Source organism: Bufo gargarizans, chromosome 5 (assembly GCF_014858855.1).
Source record: "Bufo gargarizans isolate SCDJY-AF-19 chromosome 5, ASM1485885v1, whole genome shotgun sequence".
In the NCBI taxonomy this organism is placed as follows: domain Eukaryota; kingdom Metazoa; phylum Chordata; class Amphibia; order Anura; family Bufonidae; genus Bufo; species Bufo gargarizans.
The window spans coordinates 200,093,568-200,116,884 of NC_058084.1; the positions used below are offsets into that span (position 1 = coordinate 200,093,568).

Sequence of the window (23,317 nt, forward strand, 5' to 3'; positions counted from 1 at the left end):
CAAAATTACTCATATAATGGCAATTTAAAGGAATGGAATATGATGTCACTTCCACTCTCAAAATTAAAGAAAATCACTTACTTTCCCCTCCAGGAATGTTTTGTGGTATAGAAACAGGCTAGATCCTTGTTCTCTCGGATTATATTCATTTTGCATGGAGCCCTGAAAAACAAATATACAGTGTAAATAATTAAAGTTCGCAAAGAAGTGAAACAAAGCTAGAAAAAAAATGTAAATGCATTATGTATAAGGCATGCTGCCGCCTATATTGTTCGCCAGGCACAAAACCTTACATGTGGTAATGGCTGTGTCTGGTACTGCAGGTTAGCAGTAATATTCATGTGAATAGGTGTACGCTGTAAGCTGCAATACTTTGCAAAGCCGCTAAGGAGCTGTGTCTGGGAAACAATGAAGTGTCGCAAAGCTTTCAATCCGGAGTCGGAATGCAATGCCAGGAGTCGGAACCCCGTTGGATCTGATATTAATGTAACTATTGAATGCAAAAAAAAAAAAAAGGAGATTCTGACTTCAGTCCCTGGAATCCAAACTTCGGCAAGTCAAAAGACAACGGGGAAGATTTACCAAGGCCTGCATTTTCTATGCAGGTCTTGGTATGCCCTGTGCCGCTAAAGGATGCACTTGATTTACAACAAGATGCAGGAATCTTCATAAAATATGCGCTTTTTCTGGCAGAATGAACAAAATGGTGCAGATTTCAGTCATCATTTACACCAGGAAAACTATTATAAAATGATGATAAATGTGTCAGGAGCAATGGCCCCACCTACAACCCACACCACTCCCCCTTTTCAGAAAGTGGCAAGAGTGGTAAAGAGACAGCATCTACACAAATAAAAAATTGTGAATGTGCCAATTAAAAAAAGTTGCAAACCCACAATGCAGAGACCCTCACCCAGGAACTGGACCTGGACCTGCCCACAGCTGTAATAAAGATTCACCAGCCCAGGCTGATGCTGAGCGCCTATTAAGTTATTGTTTTAACCACGAAGAGCCTACTTTTATTTGCATAAAAATGAAAGCAAGAACTATTTCTGTACATTGAATGACAGTTACACCACTGCTCTTCACATTTTCTTTGATAAGAAGTTCTCCACGTGTTTGCTAATAGTGTCTGCCCAGTTTCTGTCTGCACCCTTACATACTGCTTCAACTCTGTCTGTTACTTATCAGCCTCAGTTCTAGGACACAGCTCAAGAAGACAACCAAATCAAAAGCAAGATATTGACACAAATTTTAATTACTAAATGGTGGTAAAACATAATAGGGGAGAGATATAAAAACTGGCATAGCTGCTCATGGCAAACAATCATATTCCAACCGGTACAAGAAAATAAATTCACATGGACTGGAGAACAAACGCAACATTTACATAGTAACCTCCTTCTCATTCTGTCAGCCGCAGATCCTTCAATTCCTGTGCTTCTCTTCTGGCATTCAAAATGGCCACACCGCTTCTCAGATTATCTGATGTACAATGTTGTCCAAGAAACTTCCGGCTGCAATCAGACTTCCAGACAATAAGCAGGGCTGGACAAGAAGGAAGTATCTTGGACTACCAAATGCAGTGTGCATCAGATAATCTGAGAGGTGATGCGGCCATCTTGGATGGCAGAAGAGAAGCACAAGAATCGGTAGATCTGCAGCTGACAAGATGAAAGGAAGTTACATGTAAGTGTTCTCTTTGTTCAACAAGAAAGTGGCTTTAAAAAAAGTTGTATGTTTTGACAATGTCTATTTGTTAGAAGGGTCCCCCCAAAATATCCTGATTACATGGTGTCCTACTGCTTGGAAGTTCAGTAATCAGCTGTATTATGCTGGAATCCAGGATGAAAGTGTTTAATTTCCCTGCAGTGTCTCCATAGGGAAAAAAAAAGTATTACAAGATGGTCATAGAAAATCGGGGTTGTCTGTGCAATGTGCTGCATCTTAGGCCTCATGCACACGACCGTTCCGTTTTTTGGGGTACGCAAATTGCAGGTCTGCAAAACACGGAAGCTGCCCGTGTGCCTTCCGCAATTTGCAGAACGGAACAGGCGGCCCATTGTAGAAATGCCTATTCTTGTCCACAAAACATTTTTGGGGCGGGGCCTTGGAACGGAGCAACGGATGCGGACAGCACACGGAGTGCTGTTGGCATGTTTTGCGGCCCCATTGAAGTGAATGGGCCCACACCCGAGCAGCAAAAACTGCAGCTTGGATGCGGACCAGAACAATGGTCGTGTGCATGAGGCCTTACAGAAACAGAGACACTTTTACTTGAGAATGAGGTTTCTAAACCAGACCCCATTTTCTTCTATGAAACAATGCAAACTGGATGACACCTCCAAAAAGCACTACAGTAACCTAAAGCAAGCATATGAGATAATCTGTTTTCCTCAATAACTACTAAAAATCAACACCAATTCTGAAAATGCGTTTTGCCTCCCATGATCACATGGAAGCTACACCACATACTTCCAACCCACAATATCTCAGACAAAGGGACGTTGTACTAAGAGCAGACAACCCAAATGTCCTGACAAACTCACAAGCCAGAAACATTAACGACATTTCATCTTAAAGACTAACCATACTGTCTCTGGTCACTCAGTTAATAAGTTTACAGAGGGAATTACTAATTGATAATGTTCTCTGTTGTATAGTAGCTCAAAGTCATGGAGACATAAGAAGACACAAGCAGATCACAGATGACTCATTTCATAATCACAAGAAAAAAAAAGTCCTATATTATAATAAGCCTGGCAGCCATGAGACTAAGAAGTTGCTAAAAATGAGTTTTCAACTTCCAAACGATTTCTTTCATGGACAGCAAATGAGATTTTTTATAATGTAAGGTATTGCAAAATGAAAGGTTTTTCAGCCTCTTTCATAACTTACAATGCTATAAAATAACAAAAAAGTAACAGTAATGCTCACCCTACCAATTCTTGCTGCTCCTAACACTCTCTGTGGCCCTGGCTCAAGCGACGACCTGTCAACATGAAATATGCTGCAGGCGATCAATGATTGTTGCTGTGATGCGTCGACTCGACACCACTGATGTCATGGCTGCAGTGGTTACATGTTACATTGACATGACATTACTGGAGACGGGAGAACAGAGAGGTATTAGAACAGGAGCAGCAGGGAATTGGACAGAGAAACCCCCTTTCTTCAATATCACCTCAGTTTAAGGGGCTATTAGATTATGGTTTTTCATTTAATTATTCAAATTAGAGAAATTATTAATAGCGCGCAGCAATAAATCGTTTGTTTTCCATGGATCAGACAATATGCCTGAGTGAAGATTATCATTAATCACTAACAGATCCCCTCATCTCATTAGAAATCTGCCAAGCATTAGCAACGTACATACTCTAGAGGTGAACGATCGCAATAACAAGCAAACGGCAAAAATATTTAGCAATTATTGTTTCAAGTAAGACTCATTTTATACTAGTGTTTGAGAGCTCGAACGGGCTGTTCCGGCAGGGAAACGCTTCTGTGAAATTAGCTTAATTGAACGTCTTTTCTATGTAAACGACCTGCTAACTTGTCGCTTGCTGCTGGTTAATGAAAAAATATATGCCCGAGTTCAGAACTCCTCTTATCGTTAGAACTGGGTATGAATTAGCTAAATATAATGCTTCAGACAATTTTTTTTTTAAAGAAGTGGATAAATGCAACGATCAAATCCGTGGAAATTTTTTGTCACTTGGAAAGACTAAATCCTGACTCAGTAATCTCTCGGATGGAAGCAAGTCAGACGGAAAATCCACTTATAAGATTCCATAGCACCTGCTGTCTTTGAGACAAGAAAGGGTGTCACAGACACATCCCAAGGCAAGACAGAGCAGCCAGAAAAGGTGTAACATTTTGCAAAGATGCACTGAAAGATTTCACGGTTGAGAAAAATAAGAAGTGCAAAAGAGAAAAGAATCAGTTCATGTAAAAAATAAATATGCAAATTGAATAAAATATCACATAAAGTGTTATGATTAGAGAGCTGATAGATGTATCCCCCTAGCTCATGCGATATGGCATTGCCGGAGACAGCAGTGTGCTGTACTCGGCTATTTTCGGAACTCCCATAGAAATGGAGCGGCCATGCACATGTGCGACCGAGCACTCTAGTCATTTCAAGGGAGCTTCAGGGGGTAAGGGGCCCCTGTTCTTGTAATTGGTGGGGGTCCCAATGATAGGTAGATCTGATAGTTATCTCCTATCCTGTGGATAGGGGATAACTTTAACAAACCAGAATACCCCTACTGTAATGTAACTGTGGTATTCCTTTAAATAACAGTGAATAAGTGCAAGGCCCAATAAATGCCTGGCATAGATTTCAAACTGTGGCGCATGTGCCTTTTAATCATTTTAGCATATCTAATACCAATGTCACCTATATAAAAATTGGCATTACAAATACCAGTCTTAATAAACCTGCTTCAACGTGTCTGGTCCTGAAGAAACATAAGCCTAGGGCTACACGGCAGCACAATAGCCTAATACCTCAGCTCTGAACCAGTTAATAAAGCAGGTGTCAAATTCCACATTGCTTTCCTACCAACCAGGCTGTTTTTAAAGTATAAAAAAAAATAAAAAATGTACAAATTGGCGCATCTAGGGTTTCTACATTTGTTTCTGACATGCTTGACAGGTAGCGTGGCTTAGCAGAAAGTGGGAAAAACTTCAGAACAAAGGGGAAGGGTCTAAAATGAGTCATTTTGCAACAAAATTTTGGTGCAACTCCAAAATTTGTCTCAAATAGTCTGTACAGAGTCAGTGAAAAGTCTCTGTCCCTGCACCAGATTTAAAATCCAGCCAGAGACACGGTGATAAATCTGGTGCTGTTCTAGACAGTCAGTCTGTTTAAAGGGGTTCTCTGGGAATGGGAATGAAAATACTTAAATATTACTTCATAATAAATATATTCTTAAATACCTTTTATTATTTACAATGGCTCGTTTTGTCTGGGGAGCAATCATCAGGGGAAACAAAATGGCCGCTGTCCCATCAGTTCACACAAAACCTGTCCTAGTCACACATGAGGACAAGTTACTTTACAACACTGAGGTAAAGAGCTGCCTGATCCTCCTCTCAGCTCTGCTTAGCACTGTAGAATTACTGGACCATAGAAGTCTAATAGATATGCGGACAATGGAGGGCGCAGAACCACAACCAACGTGGGGCGTTAGGATCGCTGTGTGTTTGGGGGAAACACACAACGATCCTAACGCCCCCCGTGCTGGTGAGAGAGCGGCCGCGTCTGTGAATCCATCAGACTTGATAAAAGGGGTCATGTATCCCAAAACGCGTTGTCTTGGATTGAATTAAATTTATCTCTACCATGGTTGTGGTTCTGCGCCCTCCATTGTCCGCATATCTATTGGACTTCTATGGTCCAGTAATTTTACAGTTCTCACATCCAGCCGATTGGCGGTTTGGCCCCGACCTAAGGGTGATTGGCTGCACCAACCAACTCCTACCTTTTCTCCGCCCTCATTGTAGTTGCACCCAATTAGGTGCAACCCCAACAGGTGAGCAAATTACCTCCCCTAGGTGAGGAAAAAACAGTACTCTACATATTCACCCTATGAGCGCCTCTCTCTCTTTGTTGCCAACGAATGCTCTGCTCTGCTTGTCAGGAATTATTATCCTGAATACAGCTGATAAGAACTTTAGCTAAATCTCTGGGGAATTAGGTTCATAAGGAGACATGAAGTACAGACAGGACAGACCGTGATAATGTGTTGCTGTGGTAATGAAGACTGTAAACAAGTGCTGCTTCTCATTATCCACACCTCACCCTCCTCATGTCTCCTCATCTTCTCCATTCCCACAGAGATTCAACTGTATTCAGGATTATGATTCCTGACAAGCAGAACAGAGAGGAGGAGGAGGCAGCACTGTATGATTAGGACAGGTTTTGTGTGTACTGCTAGGGCAGCAGCCATTTTATTTCTCCTAATGATTGCTCCCTAGACAAAACAAGCTATTCTAAGTAACAAAGGTATTTGTGAATATATTCATGCTAAAAAATTTTTTAAGCATTTTCTTTTTTTTTTTATTCTTGGCGAACCTCTTTAATCTTACACCATCTTTATGCTTAGTAAATCTGGGCCTCTGTGCCAATGGCTCAATAAGTAGTATACTGGCTGCATTAATGATACACTGAATATTGATGACAGATTTACAAGTCATAAGTAGACCACTAAGATTACCAGGTTGAACCCCCTAACGGTTTTGTCTGAGCACTACTCGGGCTTTGGGAAAAGGACCTAACAGTTCAGCCTGAGCAAAGCTTGCCTAGCAGGGTAAGTGGTAGGAGTGCCGATTGAACCCTTTATATCTTGGGATGTAGGAGACAGAGATATGGGCATGGTCTTGTTTGAAAGCTGACAATCTAAGCTTTAAAATAATACCTGGATCGTAGTATTACAAGGTTATCTGATCCTGCCATTACTAAGGCAAGATGAGACACAGTCCCGACCACCAGCCAGCCAGGAAGCAGCAGAGCATCTCAACTCGACTTAGCAATGGTGAGATGAGATAACCTCTTTAACTCTTCTACATTAGGAGATATGGTCTTTAGAAAAGGGGTCGAGAGTAAATGCAGCTGAAAGTGAAGGCAGGTTTTTAGCTGCTTTCACTCCTGACCTGATTTCTAAAGGCTATATGTTTTGAAGCTACCCCATAAAATGTTAAAATTACAGTTTTTTTATCTCACCTCCTAAAAAAGATTAAATAATAAAAGTTTTTATCAGACTATATGTACCCCAAAATAGTTTGAAAAAAATTACAACTCTTCCCATAAAATTCAAGGTCTCATATGGCTAAAATAAAGAAAAAATTAAGTTATAATGGCTAGAACACATAGGGAGGAAAAGGTTACTGGTGCTAAAGAATAAAATAACCATATTTTTCGCCCTATAATATACACTTTTGTCCCCTCAAAGTGGGAGAAAAATGTCAGTGCATTTTATTGGGTGAATACTAATAAGCGCTTCCATATGTAAGTTCTCATTAGTACAGCAGGACCGGTAAGTAGTGAATACAGTGTTCCCTGTACTGGCTGTGTACCTGGTCTTCTGCAGGCACCGCACAATATGCTGCGACTTGCACACAGCATGAGGACTTATGTGTGCTCTGTAAAATCATGTTATAAAAGACGTTGGGTCACAGGACAGCGCGGCAGGAAGCACTGGATCCCAGGAGTGGAGGCGGCGGCAGCAAACAGGAGAGGTGAGTTTTTTTTTATCTGATCTGAGACCTGATTGGTGGGCTGACCTGCGGTCTAATAAGCATTGGGGGTCTGATCTGAGGTTCGATTGGGGATCTCAGCTGCAGTCTAATTAGCATTAGGGGTCTGATGAGGTCTGATTGGGGGCCTGTGCTGTGGTCTGTTTGGTCTGTGGTCTGTTTGGGGGTCTGAGCTGATGTCTAACATTGGGGGTCTGAGGTGAGGTCTAATTAACATTAGGGTCTGAGCTAAAGTCTAATTAACATTGTGGGTCTGATGAAAAAAAAATATATATTTTTTTTCTCCTCAGACATAATTTCAAAATCTACAATTTAAAAAATAAAAATGACATTTTCAGAAGGGTTTTTCCAATTTTATTATGACTGTTGAGTTGTTAGTAAGGTATTTTTGCTGTGACAAAAGCTGTGCAAATTGACTTGATAAAATCCTACCATATTGCTTATACAACTCCAGTGCATAACTATGTGGCCCCATAGTTACAGCCTATAACTAAACCCTGTTTAGGCTGCTTTCACAAAGCAATACTTTAGGAGTGTTTTGTATCACTATTCCAGGAGTGAACATATAGAGAGAAAAACTTGAGATTTAAACCTCTTCAGACTATTACTTTTCCTTACAAATACTGACCATGTGATAGTGGCCTAAGTCTCAGCATTCAGTCATACTCCCTTCGCTAGGTCTTCAAATTAGAAAAAAATTAGGAGGAATAGACTGTTATCAATGCATAGTTATCAATAAAAAAAACAAAAAAACAACAACTCTGATCTCTAGTGTAGTGTTCTTTTTTTATTCAGCTCTCTGGAGCTCTTGTCACTGGGTGGGCAGCAGTTTGTCCCATGTAACCATCAGGCACTTGCATCTCCGAGGAGTGCAGTGCAGTCAGCTCGTAACTCTTTCCCTGCATCCAAAATAGCCCCTCACACACAGCACCACCATTTCCACTAATAAATACCACTGTAGCATGCCCCTGTCCCCAGTTAATTTCCTTCTCCACGTTCTAGAAAGAGATAAATAGCCACCATATTTTTGGACTATAAGACACATCTAGGATTTTGAGGAGGAAAATAAGAAGAAAAAAAAAAATGTCATCAGATCTCAGAGCAGACCCCTATTCTACATTAGACCTCAAATCATACCCCACAACCTCCATCAGCTTACATCAGCCTCCCATCAAACCCCCCAGCCTCCACCAGCCACAGATTAGACCCCCCAGCCTCTATCAGCCTCAGATCAGCCCCCATTAGACTCCAATCATTCTCCCATCAGACTTAGATCAGACTCCCAATCAGCCTCAGATTAGAGCCTCCCTTGCTCCGGACATTGCTGCAGATCCAGGACTCGCCACTCCCCGCACCACTTCTACCATCCCCGTGCTGTACTGTGACCAGATGTCGCACAGCATTAGGTCATAGTGCGCCCCTACTTGCACTACGTCCTGACACTGTAAGGACACAGTACACAGCGAGACCTGGAAGAAGACCAGGGAGGGCGAGTACAGCAAGCGCAGAGCTGTCCTTACCTCCTGCATGCTGATGACCGCTTCCATTCGGACTACTGCCACCTTGCCCCCACTTTGAGAGATTACTATGCCACCACTGAGAGGAGGAAGAGGGCAAACCAGATGGGCCAAATGGTCCTTATCTGCCAACACATTCTAAGAGAAAAACTGAAGGTGGGAGAAGGGAGACTAGAAGCTGCAGGGGGGTTAACAGAGGGTAAAATGTAATAAACAAAAAACAAAACAAAAAATGGATGTAGGATAAATCCTTTAATAAAACATATTTCTACCAGATCTAAAGAATGTCTACATTTATTTCCCAGGTCCCAATGTCTTCTATGGTCATTCTAACACAGCGCACAAACTGTATTGCTATGCATGAGAGAGCACAAGTCAACAGAGAATGTGCTGACTATCCACACTAACATATGTGCCAGGTACAGTCATCACGTTCCAGACCGGTAGTATTGTTGTCACCATGATCATTGAGAAAGTATTATTCATTAACACACTGACACACACACAAAAGGTCACAATGTGCAACCTGTGCTGAAGATCACTAATTACTTCTTTCACTAAAGGAGAAAAATCAAGACAACAATGTGGACTTTAGCTCTTCTCCAAGGGGATCCAACACTCTGTTCTGCCGCCAGTGCCATCACTGTGCTTATTCTAACAAGTGCCAATTTATGCTTTTATTTATTATGCTCGATAGCAGCTTCCACAATAATACACTTACTATTGCCCATTCCCAATGCAACCATTTCTATTAGAAGCTTTTAAAAAAAAATTCCCCATCCGATTCTTACACAAGTCACATGGACAGCTATAAAATAACCCAAATAGATATAACCATAAGGCCGTTCTGTGCATTGGTGTCCGCAATTTGCGGTTCACAATGCACGGGCAATATCCATGCGGCGGCCGGGACGGATCGAGACCCATTCAACTTGATTGAGTCCATGATCTGTCCGCACCGTAAAAAAAAAAAAAAGTAGAACATGTTTTATTTTTTGCAGTGCAGAGGCACGGACAGAACCACCACGGAAGCACTCCGTAGTGCTTCCGTGGGGTTCCGTGCCTCCGTTCCGCACCGCAGCCCCATTCAAGTGAAGCACATGGCCGGTGTCCACATATTGCAGACCATCTGTTTGCGGGCTGCAATACGGCCACGGCCGTGTGCATGAGGCCTAATACAGTGATGCACTATGTACTGTATTTGTATATCATATGCCCAATTTAAACAGGGTTAAAGAGTCTGTGTCAGCATGATCTACTCTAATAAACCAGGCATATAGCCTGCCAGAGATAAATCTTGTTATAAATTAGGTGCAGCTGTGGCATAGTTTTAGGTTTACACCTGTTTCCAGGAATAAATGTTGGTAAATTTGCCAGGGCTGGAGTCCAAGCCCTGGCACGCTCCCGCCCCCATCATGCCCAAATGCCAGACAGTGAGTAAAACCAGATGTGCAACTAAATACTGTTACCCGATTTAAAAAAATGGGGATTTTTGACTATTTTAGGCCTAAATTAGTTGCAAGTCTCTTAGTAAATATGCCCACTTAAATGAGGCACAATCAATTCTCAAAAATTTTCCTGTGCTTGTAAAAATCTGACAAAACTTTCATCTTCACTGACATGGGCAAAATGTGTTTGTAATGACCTGAGACAAGTTTGGTTTGAAAGAGTTCAGGTGCATTGCATTTTAGGAACTTGAAGGGATAAGCTTGTGATCTTCAACATGATGTTCTGACATGTCTCTATGAGAAATTCAGTTTAGGTGGATTCCCCAAATTCACAACAGTTCCTACATAGACAGTAAAAGACAAAAAGTTCATGCTTTACTTAGGAAAAACAAAGCAGAAAAATACTTCACATATTTCCAGTTTATTAGATCTTCAAGGCTTCACCCGATATGGGATTTAAAGAAAATTATCATGACAGATGTCAGATTAGTTTAGGTGATGACTGTGACGCTTTGCGATCCACAGCGATACTAGGAAATCACAAATGCGCCATATTTCTCAATCACAAAGACAAAAGAGCCTTCACTAAGAATCTTCTCTTTCACTAAAGGAGTAACTCACAGATCAGAGGTACAATTAGCACCTTCTTGCCAAAGAATCTTCCTGCCCCATGCCAGGTTTAAGTACCCATCAATCTGGTATTCTCTTGACAGAACCTCATAAACCCGGTCTCTCTGCAGCCATAGTGTCTCCAATACCAGCAGGGGTCTCACACCTTTAGCCTGGGCAGCGAGCTTCAGAAGAAAAGGACAGATCCTTATCACACAGCTGGCTGGTACAGGAGGGAAAATGACCTGAAAGTCACCTCCAATCCATAAACTTCATATTCTTCCCATATTTTCCTAATATTTCATGGGTTATGGAAATGGGAAAGGAACCATCTTTTCAGAGATGGTTTTGGTTCTCCTAACCCACCTTCTAGGAAACCCGCGGACAAATCAGAGATTCCCGCTCTGAGATATAAAGGTTCTCGGGCACCCGGTATTATCTTCTAGTCGTATTTGTTATCAGATGATGCGTAAAATTGTACTGATTATCAATATCTACTATATTTCTTGATTGGACTTACGGGATATGGAGAAATGGGCAAAGCAAAGATGCTGCCAGGTTTTCTCCCTATGGGGCAAAGGACTGCCCCTGTTCCAATTACCCAAGGCTGGACCTGAACGTGTCATAACCACTCCCCGCTTCAGAGTAGGTAAAAACAGTGACACACTGAGGTCCTGCGTCCTTCATCTACCATCTGACGTCGTCTAACATCTCGACCGCCCGCAGGGACACGGGCACCCCACCATCTTGGATTATTATTTCAAAGACTTTGCCTATTACTGGACACTACCACGGTAATTCTGAACTTACAGACATTCTATTCCCTTCCACCTCTAACTATTTCTATCCAAACCAATCTGTTCACCTGGCAGGTATATTTATCTGTCAGCTTTAATATATATATTTTTGTGTGTAGTTTTAGAATAAAAACTAACGATTTCATCGTTCCAGTTTTGCCCTTGTTACTTGATGACCTGATCTATGCTAAGAGCTCTGTCCTCAGAAGACATACTACCAAATTGTGTTATTTTTATAAATTGTTAATGTACTAGCTAGGTTGCAAATAACCGTTTCGTCCCTTTAGGATTAGCTAGCCGGGGTCTCTTCGCCCCGATTCAATACGAAGAGTGGTGGCAGCAAATTAATTTGATTTCCAGCGTGAAATCAGTCATTTTATTTTTACCGATTGTACATACAATCGTGATTGCATCCTTTCTGGGCCCACCAACCAATCTTACACGTCTTCTGTGCTCACAGTGGATTCGCCTCAGGAGTCTCTAGTGGAGACCTGTATGGCAACTGTGGCATAGTACGACGGGATTGGCGGGTGGTCGTCACATTGTTGGCAGCTAGTGGGATAGCAGAACCCAAAACCAGGCAGAAGTCAGCTTTTGGGAGATCAGAGCACAAAGAACTGACAAGTGCAGCTTTTTGCGCAATCATAACAATAGGACAGTGGTTACTTAGTATCCTGTCCTGCGGAACTTGAGTTCCGGGTGCAAAACGGTACACATTGATAGGAATAGATTGGTTTACATTTTCCACCTTTTCCTTGCTATATCCTATTCTTTTTCTCTTCTTTTCTGAATGTCTGATTCAGTTCCAAATTACCTAAGTTGGTCTGTCGCCGACTTACAAGCCGTGTGTGAGTCGCAAGGCATTGCCATTCTGAACAAAAATCGATCACAGCTGATCAAAGCTTTGACGGAGAGAGACGGCCAAGCGATGGAGGATTCCAATCCCGTGCGGGAGGCTTCGCTGCCCCTTCGTTCAACGTCACCCAGCATCGCCAGCTATGGGAGTGCTGATGTTGCTACTTTAGCTCCGGGTGATGTGGATACCCTGGATTACGCTATGTCCACAGCTCCTGCTAACCCTCAGCAAGGAACAAGCAGCTCTGGACTGAACTTCACTGCCTTGGGCCCTATGAGCCAGCAGTTGATACCAGGCCTGACTGGCGCGGATTTACGTTTTTACCTGGAGATACAGCAACAGCAGCAAAGAGAGGAGCGGCAGTTCCAGCTTCAGAGAGAAGTGCTGCAGCACCAGCGTGCACTAGAACTGGCCCAAGTGAGACAGGCCGAGCGGTCTGCCTCTCCTAACACTCCTGCTGCAGGAGGCATTCCTCTACCCGGGGTCCCCAAAGCAAGGTTTCCAGTTATGGAGAAAAACGGGGACATTGATTTATATTTACGCTCGTTTGAGAGAGCGTGCCGCCAGTTCTGCATCCCTGAGGATCAGTGGGCTCTACACCTGACGCCTCAGCTGACTGGTAAAGCGCTGGATGCTTTTGCGGAACTACCCACAGACCAAGATTGCGATTATCAGACTATCAAGGATGCCATAATTGCTAAGTTCCAGTTAACCCCTGAGGTTTACCGGAGAAAGTTCCGTGCCATCCTGAAAGGATCCACAGACTCTTACGCGGATGTGGCTAGCCGCTTATGCACCACATTCCGCCAATGGACTAGAATTCTTAAAGAAAAGACTTATGCTACCCTTGAGGATTTGATGATCCATGACCAACTCCTTGCGATATGCCCTACAGATGTGAGACAGTTTGTGCTGGAGCGCAAGCCCCAGTCTGTGAAAGAAGCTGCTGAGCTGGCAGACATGTTTGTCGCAACCCGGGTACCGGACCTTCGCAAACCTGTGATGACGGACATCCGCAGGCCGGTGGTATCAGACATCCGCAAACCCCTGGTACCTGACAGCCGCAAAACTCCAGTACCCAACCAGGACAGAGCCATGTCCCAGAACTGGAGAGAAGGCAGGCCCACTGGCCCTGTGAACCGTGAGACAACCAGGCCCTGGTGTGAGCTGTGTCGCAGGCCCGGTCACACCAAGCAAACCTGTTACGCAGGGAAGCCGGCCCAACCTCCTAGCATCGCGACGACGCCAAGCCCTAAGGGGGCCAACGCTTCCTCACCTACCTCGTCTGCTGTATTGCTGGTCGGAGGACCCGAGGTGCACCGCGGATCCCAGAATCACCAGCCTGTCACTGTGAACGGCCAGACTGTCATCGGGTTCCGTGATACCGGTGCAGATGTAACCTTGGTCCGTTCACATCTTGTTACGGAGAAGGATATCCTTCCAGGAAAGTACCTCGCTCTGACCGGAGTTGGGGGCACTCGCACTCATGTGGCCCAAGCCCAAGTCACCATTGATTGGGGAATGGGACGGCAAAAGCGGGTTGTTGGGGTCCTGGATGATATTCCTGTTGCCACAGTGCTTGGCACTGATTTGGGCACCCTTGTTTCCCATTACGAATACCCTGCAAGCGCGCAGGAGGCCCAAGCAGGACTCCCTGACCAAAACCAGGTACTGTACAGCCCTTTGGGGAAACAGGGAGACGGGGACACTTTGCCTGCTATTTCTACTGTCCCTAACGCACCTAGGGAGGTATCAGATTTAAATGTACAAGCAACCGAATGTCATTTGCCTACTTCTGCACCTGTCATTGTTGATCCGAATGCGTGTGTTAGTGTTAGCAATGGTGATATAAATGATGCTGTACCTGTTCTGGCCATTACACGTTCTATGGCCAGCCGCCTGAACTCAGAACCGACCGAAGGGACCCCCTCGGGCGATTCTGACCCTCAGGTGGATAACAATGCGAGAAAGACCTTTTCATGTGATGATGATGATGATTGTGTCACTGCGCTGGTAGACGCTTCCAGTGTCGCCAGTAACCTGGGCTCAGATGGGGCTGCGGGGACAGAACCAGCCGTCCCTCCACCCACCTCTGACCCCAGCATTGAAGGTAACTCTCCACAGCTGACCTCATACGTCACTGGTCAGCTGGAGGAGACCGGTGGCGCTGCATTCGTGCAGGCCTTAAAGGGTGACCCTAGTCTGGAGGCACTTAGGGCCCGAGCTGGCCAGCCTCCAGGTGAGGGCACTCCATATAAAATCTATTGGGAGAACGACCGACTGTACTGTGAAGCTGTACAGCCTACAAAAGATGAGAACACGAGACAGCTGGTACTCCCTAGGGAATTTCGGGCACAGGTGCTCAAAGCAGCCCACGACATTCCACTTGCAGGACATTTGGGTATCAGAAAGACCCACAAACGTGTTCAGAACCATTTTTACTGGCCCACGATGGGAACGGACATAACGAAGTACTGCCGATCGTGTACCACTTGCCAGAGGGTTAGGAAGGCTGGAGGACCCCGCAAAGCTCCTTTGCAGCCACTGCCCGTGATCACAGAGCCCTTCCAGAGAGTGGCAGTGGATATAATTGGTCCCCTTCCCCTTCCTAGCAGTTCTGGCAAGCGCTACATCTTAACGGTCGTGGACTATGCCACCCGTTACCCAGAGGCAGTAGCACTGTCTTCCCTTAGGTCGGCCACGGTGGCGGACGCCTTGATCGGGATTTTCTCGCGTGTAGGTTTCCCCGCCGAGATGATCTCTGATCAGGGCTCCTGCTTCATGTCGGAGCTAATGGAAGCCCTCTGTGAGAGGATGCAAATCAAGCACACCACTTCCAGTGCGTATCACCCGCAAACCAACGGCCTTTGCGAACGTTTCAACGGAACGTTAAAGCAAATGCTGGCCACGTTCGTGGAATCGCAGGGGAAGGACTGGGAGCGGCACCTGCCTCATTTGCTGTTCGCTTACAGAGAAGTGCCACAGGAGTCCACTGGGTTCTCGCCCTTTGAACTCCTATATGGACGAGACGTTCGAGGGCCCTTAAAACTGATTCGGGAGACCTGGGAGGGAAAAGGTGACCCCTCAGAAGTCTCTGTGGTTGAATATGTCCTAAAATTTCGGGACAAGATGGAGTCCCTCATGACCATAGTGACGGGAAACCTTGCAAAGGCACAGGCCAAACAGAAGGCTTGGTATGATCAGCATGCCAGAGAGCGGTCATACGCAGCAGGTCAGAAGGTATACGCCCTACTCCCTGTCAGGCAGAACAAATTGCAGGCTGCCTGGGACGGGCCATACACCATTCTGAAACAGGTGAACCCAGTCACTTACCTAGTGAGTCTCGGGGGTAAGCGACAGAAACTGTTCCACGTGAACATGTTAAAAGCACACGAGGAAAGGGAGCAGTATGTATTAGCAGTGTGTAGCCAGCTAGAACCCGAAGAGCCAGATCCACTGATAGACTTGCTAGCAGAGCTACGAGACGTGGCAGATGATTGGAACATCAACCCCCACCTCTCGTACCCACAGAAGCTTCAGCTCACCACTCTCCTGAGTGCGCACAGCGCCACATTCTCAGGCATCCCTGGCCAAACCAACCTAGCAGCTCACCGAGTTGATACAGGGACCCACAAGCCCTTACGGCAGGGCCCCTATCGCACCTCACCCGAAGTGCAGGCTGAAATCAAACGAGAGATTGATGAGATGCTACAGTTAATGGTCATCCAGAAATCCTCTAGTCCATGGGCCGCCCCGGTTGTTTTAGTCCCCAAAAAGGACAAGACAACCCGGTTCTGTGTCGACTATCGGAGACTGAATGACATCACCATAACCGATGCGTATCCCATGCCTCGAATTGATGAATTGCTGGATCAGCTGGCGTCCGCCAGCTATCTAACAATCATGGACTTGAGCCGTGGATACTGGCAGATTCCGCTTGCGCCAGAGGCGAGAGCGAAATCCGCATTCATCACCCCTTTTGGCCTCTATGAGTTTACTCGTATGCCCTTTGGGATGAAGAATGCGCCCGCCACCTTTCAGCGGGCCATGAATGAACTGTTGGAAGGAATGCAAGGTTATGCCCTAGCCTATCTGGACGATATAGCCATATATAGTCCAACCTGGGAAGATCACCTTGATCATCTGTCACAGGTATTGGGAAGACTGTCCGCTGCCAATCTGACCATTAAGCCCAACAAATGTCAGATTGCCATGACAGAGGTTCAGTACTTAGGACACAGAGTAGGCAGCCAGACCCTGAAACCTCAGATAGGGAAGGTCGATGCCATTGTAGCATGGCCACGGCCTAACACCAAAAAACAAATACAGGCATTTCTGGGAACGGCAGGGTACTATAGGAAGTTTGTTCCATCCTATAGTACTCTGGCTAAACCGCTGACCGATGCAACGGGCAAAAAACAACCCAACACGGTCACATGGAACTCGGAACTAGAACAGGCATTTCGGGCCCTGAAGGAAGCGCTAGCTAGCGCTCCTGTCCTTCAAGCTCCCGACTTCTCCCGTCAGTTCCTAGTACAAACTGACGCCTCAGACCACGGTCTGGGAGCCGTCCTTAGTCAGGTGGACGCAACCGGGCATGAGCACCCTGTCCTCTACCTGAGCCGAAAACTACTCCCGCGGGAAACCGCATACTGCACCACTGAGAAAGAGTGCCTAGCGATCGTATGGGCCCTACAGAAACTTACAATCGTACCTATACGGACGATCCTTCATGGTCATCACAGATCACAACCCTCTCAGCTGGCTGAAACGTACTTCTGGTACCAACGGAAAACTTCTCCGCTGGAGCTTAGCGCTCCAACAGTACGATTTCACGATTCAGCACAAACCGGGAAGTCGCCATCAGAATGCTGACGGACTTTCCCGCTGTAACTAGCTCAAATAGGGAGTTGGGATTGCTTCAGTCCCAGTCTTGCTGACCACTCCTTCCCCAATCTTCCAAAGGGGGGAGGTGTGACGCTTTGCGATCCACAGCGATACTAGGAAATCACAAATGCGCCATATTTCTCAATCACAAAGACAAAAGAGCCTTCACTAAGAATCTTCTCTTTCACTAAAGGAGTAACTCACAGATCAGAGGTACAATTAGCACCTTCTTGCCAAAGAATCTTCCTGCCCCATGCCAGGTTTAAGTACCCATCAATCTGGTATTCTCTTGACAGAACCTCATAAACCCGGTCTCTCTGCAGCCATAGTGTCTCCAATACCAGCAGGGGTCTCACACCTTTAGCCTGGGCAGCGAGCTTCAGAAGAAAAGGACAGATCCTTATCACACAGCTGGCTGGTACAGGAGGGAAAATGACCTGAAAGTCACCTCCAATCCATAAACTTCATATTCTTCCCATATTTTCCTAATATTTCATGGGTTATGGAAATGGGAAAGGAACCATCTTTTCAGAGATGGTTTTGGTTCTCCTAACCCACCTTCTAGGAAACCCGCGGACAAATCAGAGATTCCCGCTCTGAGATATAAAGGTTCTCGGGCACCCTGTATTATCTTCTAGTCGTATTTGTTATCAGATGATGCGTAAAATTGTACTGATTATCAATATCTACTATATTTCTTGATTGGACTTACGGGATATGGAGAAATGGGCAAAGCAAAGATGCTGCCAGGTTTTCTCCCTATGGGGCAAAGGACTGCCCCTGTTCCAATTACCCAAGGCTGGACCTGAACGTGTCATAACCACTCCCCGCTTCAGAGTAGGTAAAAACAGTGACACACTGAGGTCCTGCGTCCTTCATCTACCATCTGACGTCGTCTAACATCTCGACCGCCCGCAGGGACACGGGCACCCCACCATCTTGGATTATTATTTCAAAGACTTTGCCTATTACTGGACACTACCACGGTAATTCTGAACTTACAGACATTCTATTCCCTTCCACCTCTAACTATTTCTATCCAAACCAATCTGTTCACCTGGCAGGTATATTTATCTGTCAGCTTTAATATATATATTTTTGTGTGTAGTTTTAGAATAAAAACTAACGATTTCATCGTTCCAGTTTTGCCCTTGTTACTTGATGACCTGATCTATGCTAAGAGCTCTGTCCTCAGAAGACATACTACCAAATTGTTTTATTTTTATAAATTGTTAATGTACTAGCTAGGTTGCAAATAACCGTTTCGTCCCTTTAGGATTAGCTAGCCGGGGTCTCTTCGCCCCGATTCAATACGAAGAGTGGTGGCAGCAAATTAATTTGATTTCCAGCGTGAAATCAGTCATTTTATTTTTACCGATTGTACATACAATCGTGATTGCATCCTTTCTGGGCCCACCAACCAATCTTACACGTCTTCTGTGCTCACAGTGGATTCGCCTTCAGGAGTCTCTAGTGGAGACCTGTATGGCAACTGTGGCATAGTACGACGGGATTGGCGGGTGGTCGTCACAATGACTACACAGTAATTCACTTTGCCCATGTGTGCTGCCTTCTCCTGACTACGTCAAAGACACCAGAATGAATGGAAATTGGTCAGTCACTTGGTCTGAATTGTACCTGTCAACTTTTGAGAAATGACAACAGGGAGATTCCAAAGAGGGGAACAAAATTGTATGTACGGCACACAGCAACAAAACATCTGAGTGTTCGGCCTCAACCAAGCCAGATCTCCTAAGAAATCAGACCATCAAAATCAGGGCAGTCTTTAATATTGATTGGACCCTGGGCAAAAATTTACTTGGGCCCCCTGGATCCCGCCTTCCCACACCTTAGCAGGCAATCACGCCCTCCACCACAACACACACACAAAAAATCCACACATCTGGTAGAGTACAGTGAATGACTGTAAATACTTCCAGTTCTGAAGACTCCAGCGGCTCAGGATCAGTGTTCTGGGCATCTGGGCTCAGGCTGGAAGTGGGCACCGCTCTGCAGGAAGGAGACCAGGGCTCGGCTCACCCTAGTGTTACAGTGCACCCCAGCACCCCACAGTATGCAGTATAACACCCTATAGTATACAGCACCACACAGTATGCAGTATAGCACCCCACACTATACAGTACCCCACAGTATATAGTAGAGCAGTATAGCATCCCACAGTATAGAGCACCCCACAGTATACAACACCTCACAGTATACAACACCTCACTGTATACAACACCTCACTGTATACAACACCCCAAACTATACACGATACAGCCCCCCACACTATACAGTACAGCAGTATAGCACTCCACACTATACCGCACCCACAGTATACAGACCCCCACAGTATACAGTACAGCAGTATAGCACTCCACACTATACAGGCCCCCCACACTATACAGGACCCCCACACTATACAGGACCCCCCACAGTATACAGCCCCCCACACAGTATATAGCCCCCCCACACAGTATATAGCCCCCCCCCACACAGTATATAGCCCCCCCCACACAGTATATAGCCCCCCACACACAGTATATAGCCCCCCCACACAGTATATAGCCCACCACACAGTATAAGGCCCCCACACAGTATACAGCCCACCACACAGTATACAGCCCACCACACAGTATAAGGCCCCCCACAGTATACAGGCCCCCACACAGTATACAGCCCACCACACAGTATACAGCCCACCACACAGTATATAGCCCCCCCACACAGTATACAGCCCCCCACACAGTATACAGGCCCCCACACAGTAGACAGGCCCCCACACAGTAGACAGGCCCCCACACAGTAGACAGGCCCCCACACAGTAGACAGGCCCCCACACAGTATACAGCCCACCACACAGTATACAGGCCCCCACACAGTATACAGCCCACCACACAGTATACAGCCCACCACACAGTATACAGCCCCCACACAGTATACAGTCCCACATAATATACAGCCCCCACAGTATACAGAACCCCACTATACAGTAGTTTACAGTATATTAACATAACAGCCCCTGTCACCTTTTTCTGATGTAATCTTCACACAAAAAAGCTCCACAGTTAACTTCTGCAACACTCCTGATAGGACCTGTGATGACCTCATAGCCATGTGACCAGTAATTGCTAGGTTACTGGTCACATGGTGATGATGTCATTAAGGTCCTAGATCACAACGTTAAAGTACACAGACAGCTTGACACCCGGGGCAGTAGCTAGCAGGGCTCAAGAGGCAGCTGCCTTGGGCCCCCCAGGAGCAACCGGGGCCCGGGACAGCTGCCCCTTTTGCCCCTTGGTAAAGACGGCCCTGATCAAAATAACAAATGTCAGACTAGCCTCTACCCCTGTTTACACATACCAGACCACCATCTACAGACAGTAACATAGTAAAACAATTTGTAAGGCTGAAAAAAGACACAGTACATCCATCCAATTCAATCTGTTATCCTTCAAGATGATCCAGAGGAAGGCAAAAATGAAACCCCATGAGATAGAAGACAATTTTCCTCTAGATTTCAATTCAGCAATCAGAACAAATCCCCAGATCACCGACCCTTCTCAAAAATACTAGTAATTATAACCTTTATTATAATACTCCAGAAATGCATTCAGGCTGCTCTTGACCACACCACCTCCTCTGGCACAGTTCACAGTCCCATTGCTCTTAGGCCTCATGCACACGACCGTTCAGTTTTTTTTCCAGTCTGCAAATTGCGGATCCGCAAAACACGGAAGCCGCCCGTGTGCCTTCCGCAATTTGTGGAACGAAACAGGCGGCCCATTGTAGAAATGCCTATTCTTTTCTGCAAAACGGACAAGAATAGGACATCTTTTGCGGCCCCATTGAAGTGAATTGGTCTGCACCCGAGCCGCAAAAACTGTGGCTCGGATGTGGACCAGAACAACGGTCGTGTGCATGAGGCCTTACAGTAAAGAATCCCCTTCTAAGTTTGTGTAGAAACCTTCTTTCCTCTAGATGTAGAGGATTTCCCGTTGTAACCTTCTCTGTATTGACCTATTTAATTTAATTAGGCCGGGGGGCTGTCCGTTGTAAAATCAGAAAGCACCTAGACAGAAATATTGAACGCCTGAAGGCAACCTTACATACTTCTGAAGTGACTTACACATGCGTGTATTATTTAGCAAAATGTGCCCTACAAGACTCTAGAAGAATAGCAGTCCCTGTAATGCTCGATCACACAGCTCTGCCAATGCCGCCCATGAAGGCGTAAACATGCAATACCAGGCACAGCCATCATGTACAAAAGGGTTTACAAAAAATAAAATAAAAAAAATAATAATAATATATATACACATATATATATATATATATATATTTTGCCAGTTTTGTGACATTCAATTTTTTTTTTTTAAACTGACACCGTTTCACAGTAATAGGGAGGAATCTAGCTGGAGGGGTGTGACCTCCCACAGAAAAGCATATTGACTATAAGTTCTGGCACATTTTATTTCCTCACATTATGACTGTGACTATGAAAGAACTTTCTCAACTCCTGTGCAACATTAGCTGTACCCAGATTATAATAGAACAAACTACAATGGCATACATTAAAGGGAACCTGTGTATAAAGCTGAGGACATGGGTTGCTAGATGGCCGCTAGCACATCCGCAATACCGTCCCCATAGCTCTGTGTGCTTTTATTGTGTATAAAAACTATTTGATACATATGCAAATTAACCTGAGATGAGTCAGAGCTTGAAAATATGACTCTTCTCTGGTCACACGAGTAAGATATGACTCTTTTATGTTAATTTGCATATGTATCAAATCGTTCTTTTTACACAATAAAAGCACACAGAGCTATGGGGACTGGGTATTGCAGATATGCTAGTGGCCATATAGCAACCCATGTCCTCAGCTCTATAACCAAAATCCTGGTGACAGGTTCCCTTTAAATATGCAAGATTGTGACATCAAAGCATAAGTGTAATGCTGTCTAACTAGGTATCCAGTAAGGCAAGGCTTTCATTGAATGATCTTACAGTATGAATTTAATATTGTCACACAGTATATCCAAGTCTACTTTTATACTAGCGTTTTAGTTTTCCGGTATTGAGATCAGTCATAGGGACTCCATACCGGAAAAAAAAAAAAATGCTTCAGTTTTGTCCCCATTTAGGTCAATGGGGACAAAACTGAACTGAACAGAATGAAATGCTCCAAAATGTATTCCGTTCCGTTTAGGTGCGTTCTTATACCGGAGAGCAAACCGCAACATGTTGTAGTTTGCTTTCCGTCCTGGGATGTGGAGCAATACGGATCCAGCATGACCCCCAATGCAAGTCAATGGGGACAGATCTGTTATCTCTGACACAATCTGCCACCATAGAAAACAGATCATCCCCCATTTACTTTTAATGGAGTTCATGACGGATCCGTCTTTTGTCCCCATTCAGGTCAATGGGGACAAAACTGAACTGAACAGAATGGAATGCTCCAAAATGTATTCCGTTCCGTTTAGGTGCGTTCCCATACCAGAGAGCAAACCGCAACATGTTGTAGTTTGCTTTCCGTCCTGGGATGTGGAGCAATACGGATCCGGCATGACCCCCCAATGCAAGTCAATGGGGACAGATCCGTTATCTCTGACACAATCTGCCACCATAGAAAACAGATCATCCCCTATTTACTTTTAATGGAGTTCATGACGGATCCGTCTTGGCTATGTTGAAGATAGTACAACCGGATCTATTCATAACGGATGCAGATGGTTGTATTATCAGTAACGGAAGCGTTTTTTGCCGAATCTTGCCGGATCCAGCAAAAACGCTAGTGTGAAAGTAGCCTAACAGATTTGACTGTGATGTCACAGAGTGAGTACAAAGCTGTCAAATAATACTTCCATCAATCTCACTGATCAGGCTGTGATGTCACACTTAAAAGGGAATCTGTCACCCAGATTTTGGACCATTATC

At 45.0% G+C, this 23,317-nt stretch overlaps 1 protein-coding gene across 5 annotated transcripts in view; it reads right to left on the reverse strand.

Moving 5' to 3' along the window:
• DNAJC13 (DnaJ heat shock protein family (Hsp40) member C13) overlaps positions 1-23,317 on the reverse strand; it is a 215,749-nt gene that overhangs the window by 158,161 nt on the left and 34,271 nt on the right. For all 5 annotated transcript variants that reach the window (XM_044292710.1, XM_044292709.1, XM_044292708.1 and 2 more), the window contains exon 2: positions 82-162. In XM_044292710.1, coding sequence (XP_044148645.1) covers positions 82-149 — 68 coding nt within the window. In that variant the 5' untranslated portion in view covers positions 150-162. The remainder of the gene's footprint in view (positions 1-81; positions 163-23,317) is intronic.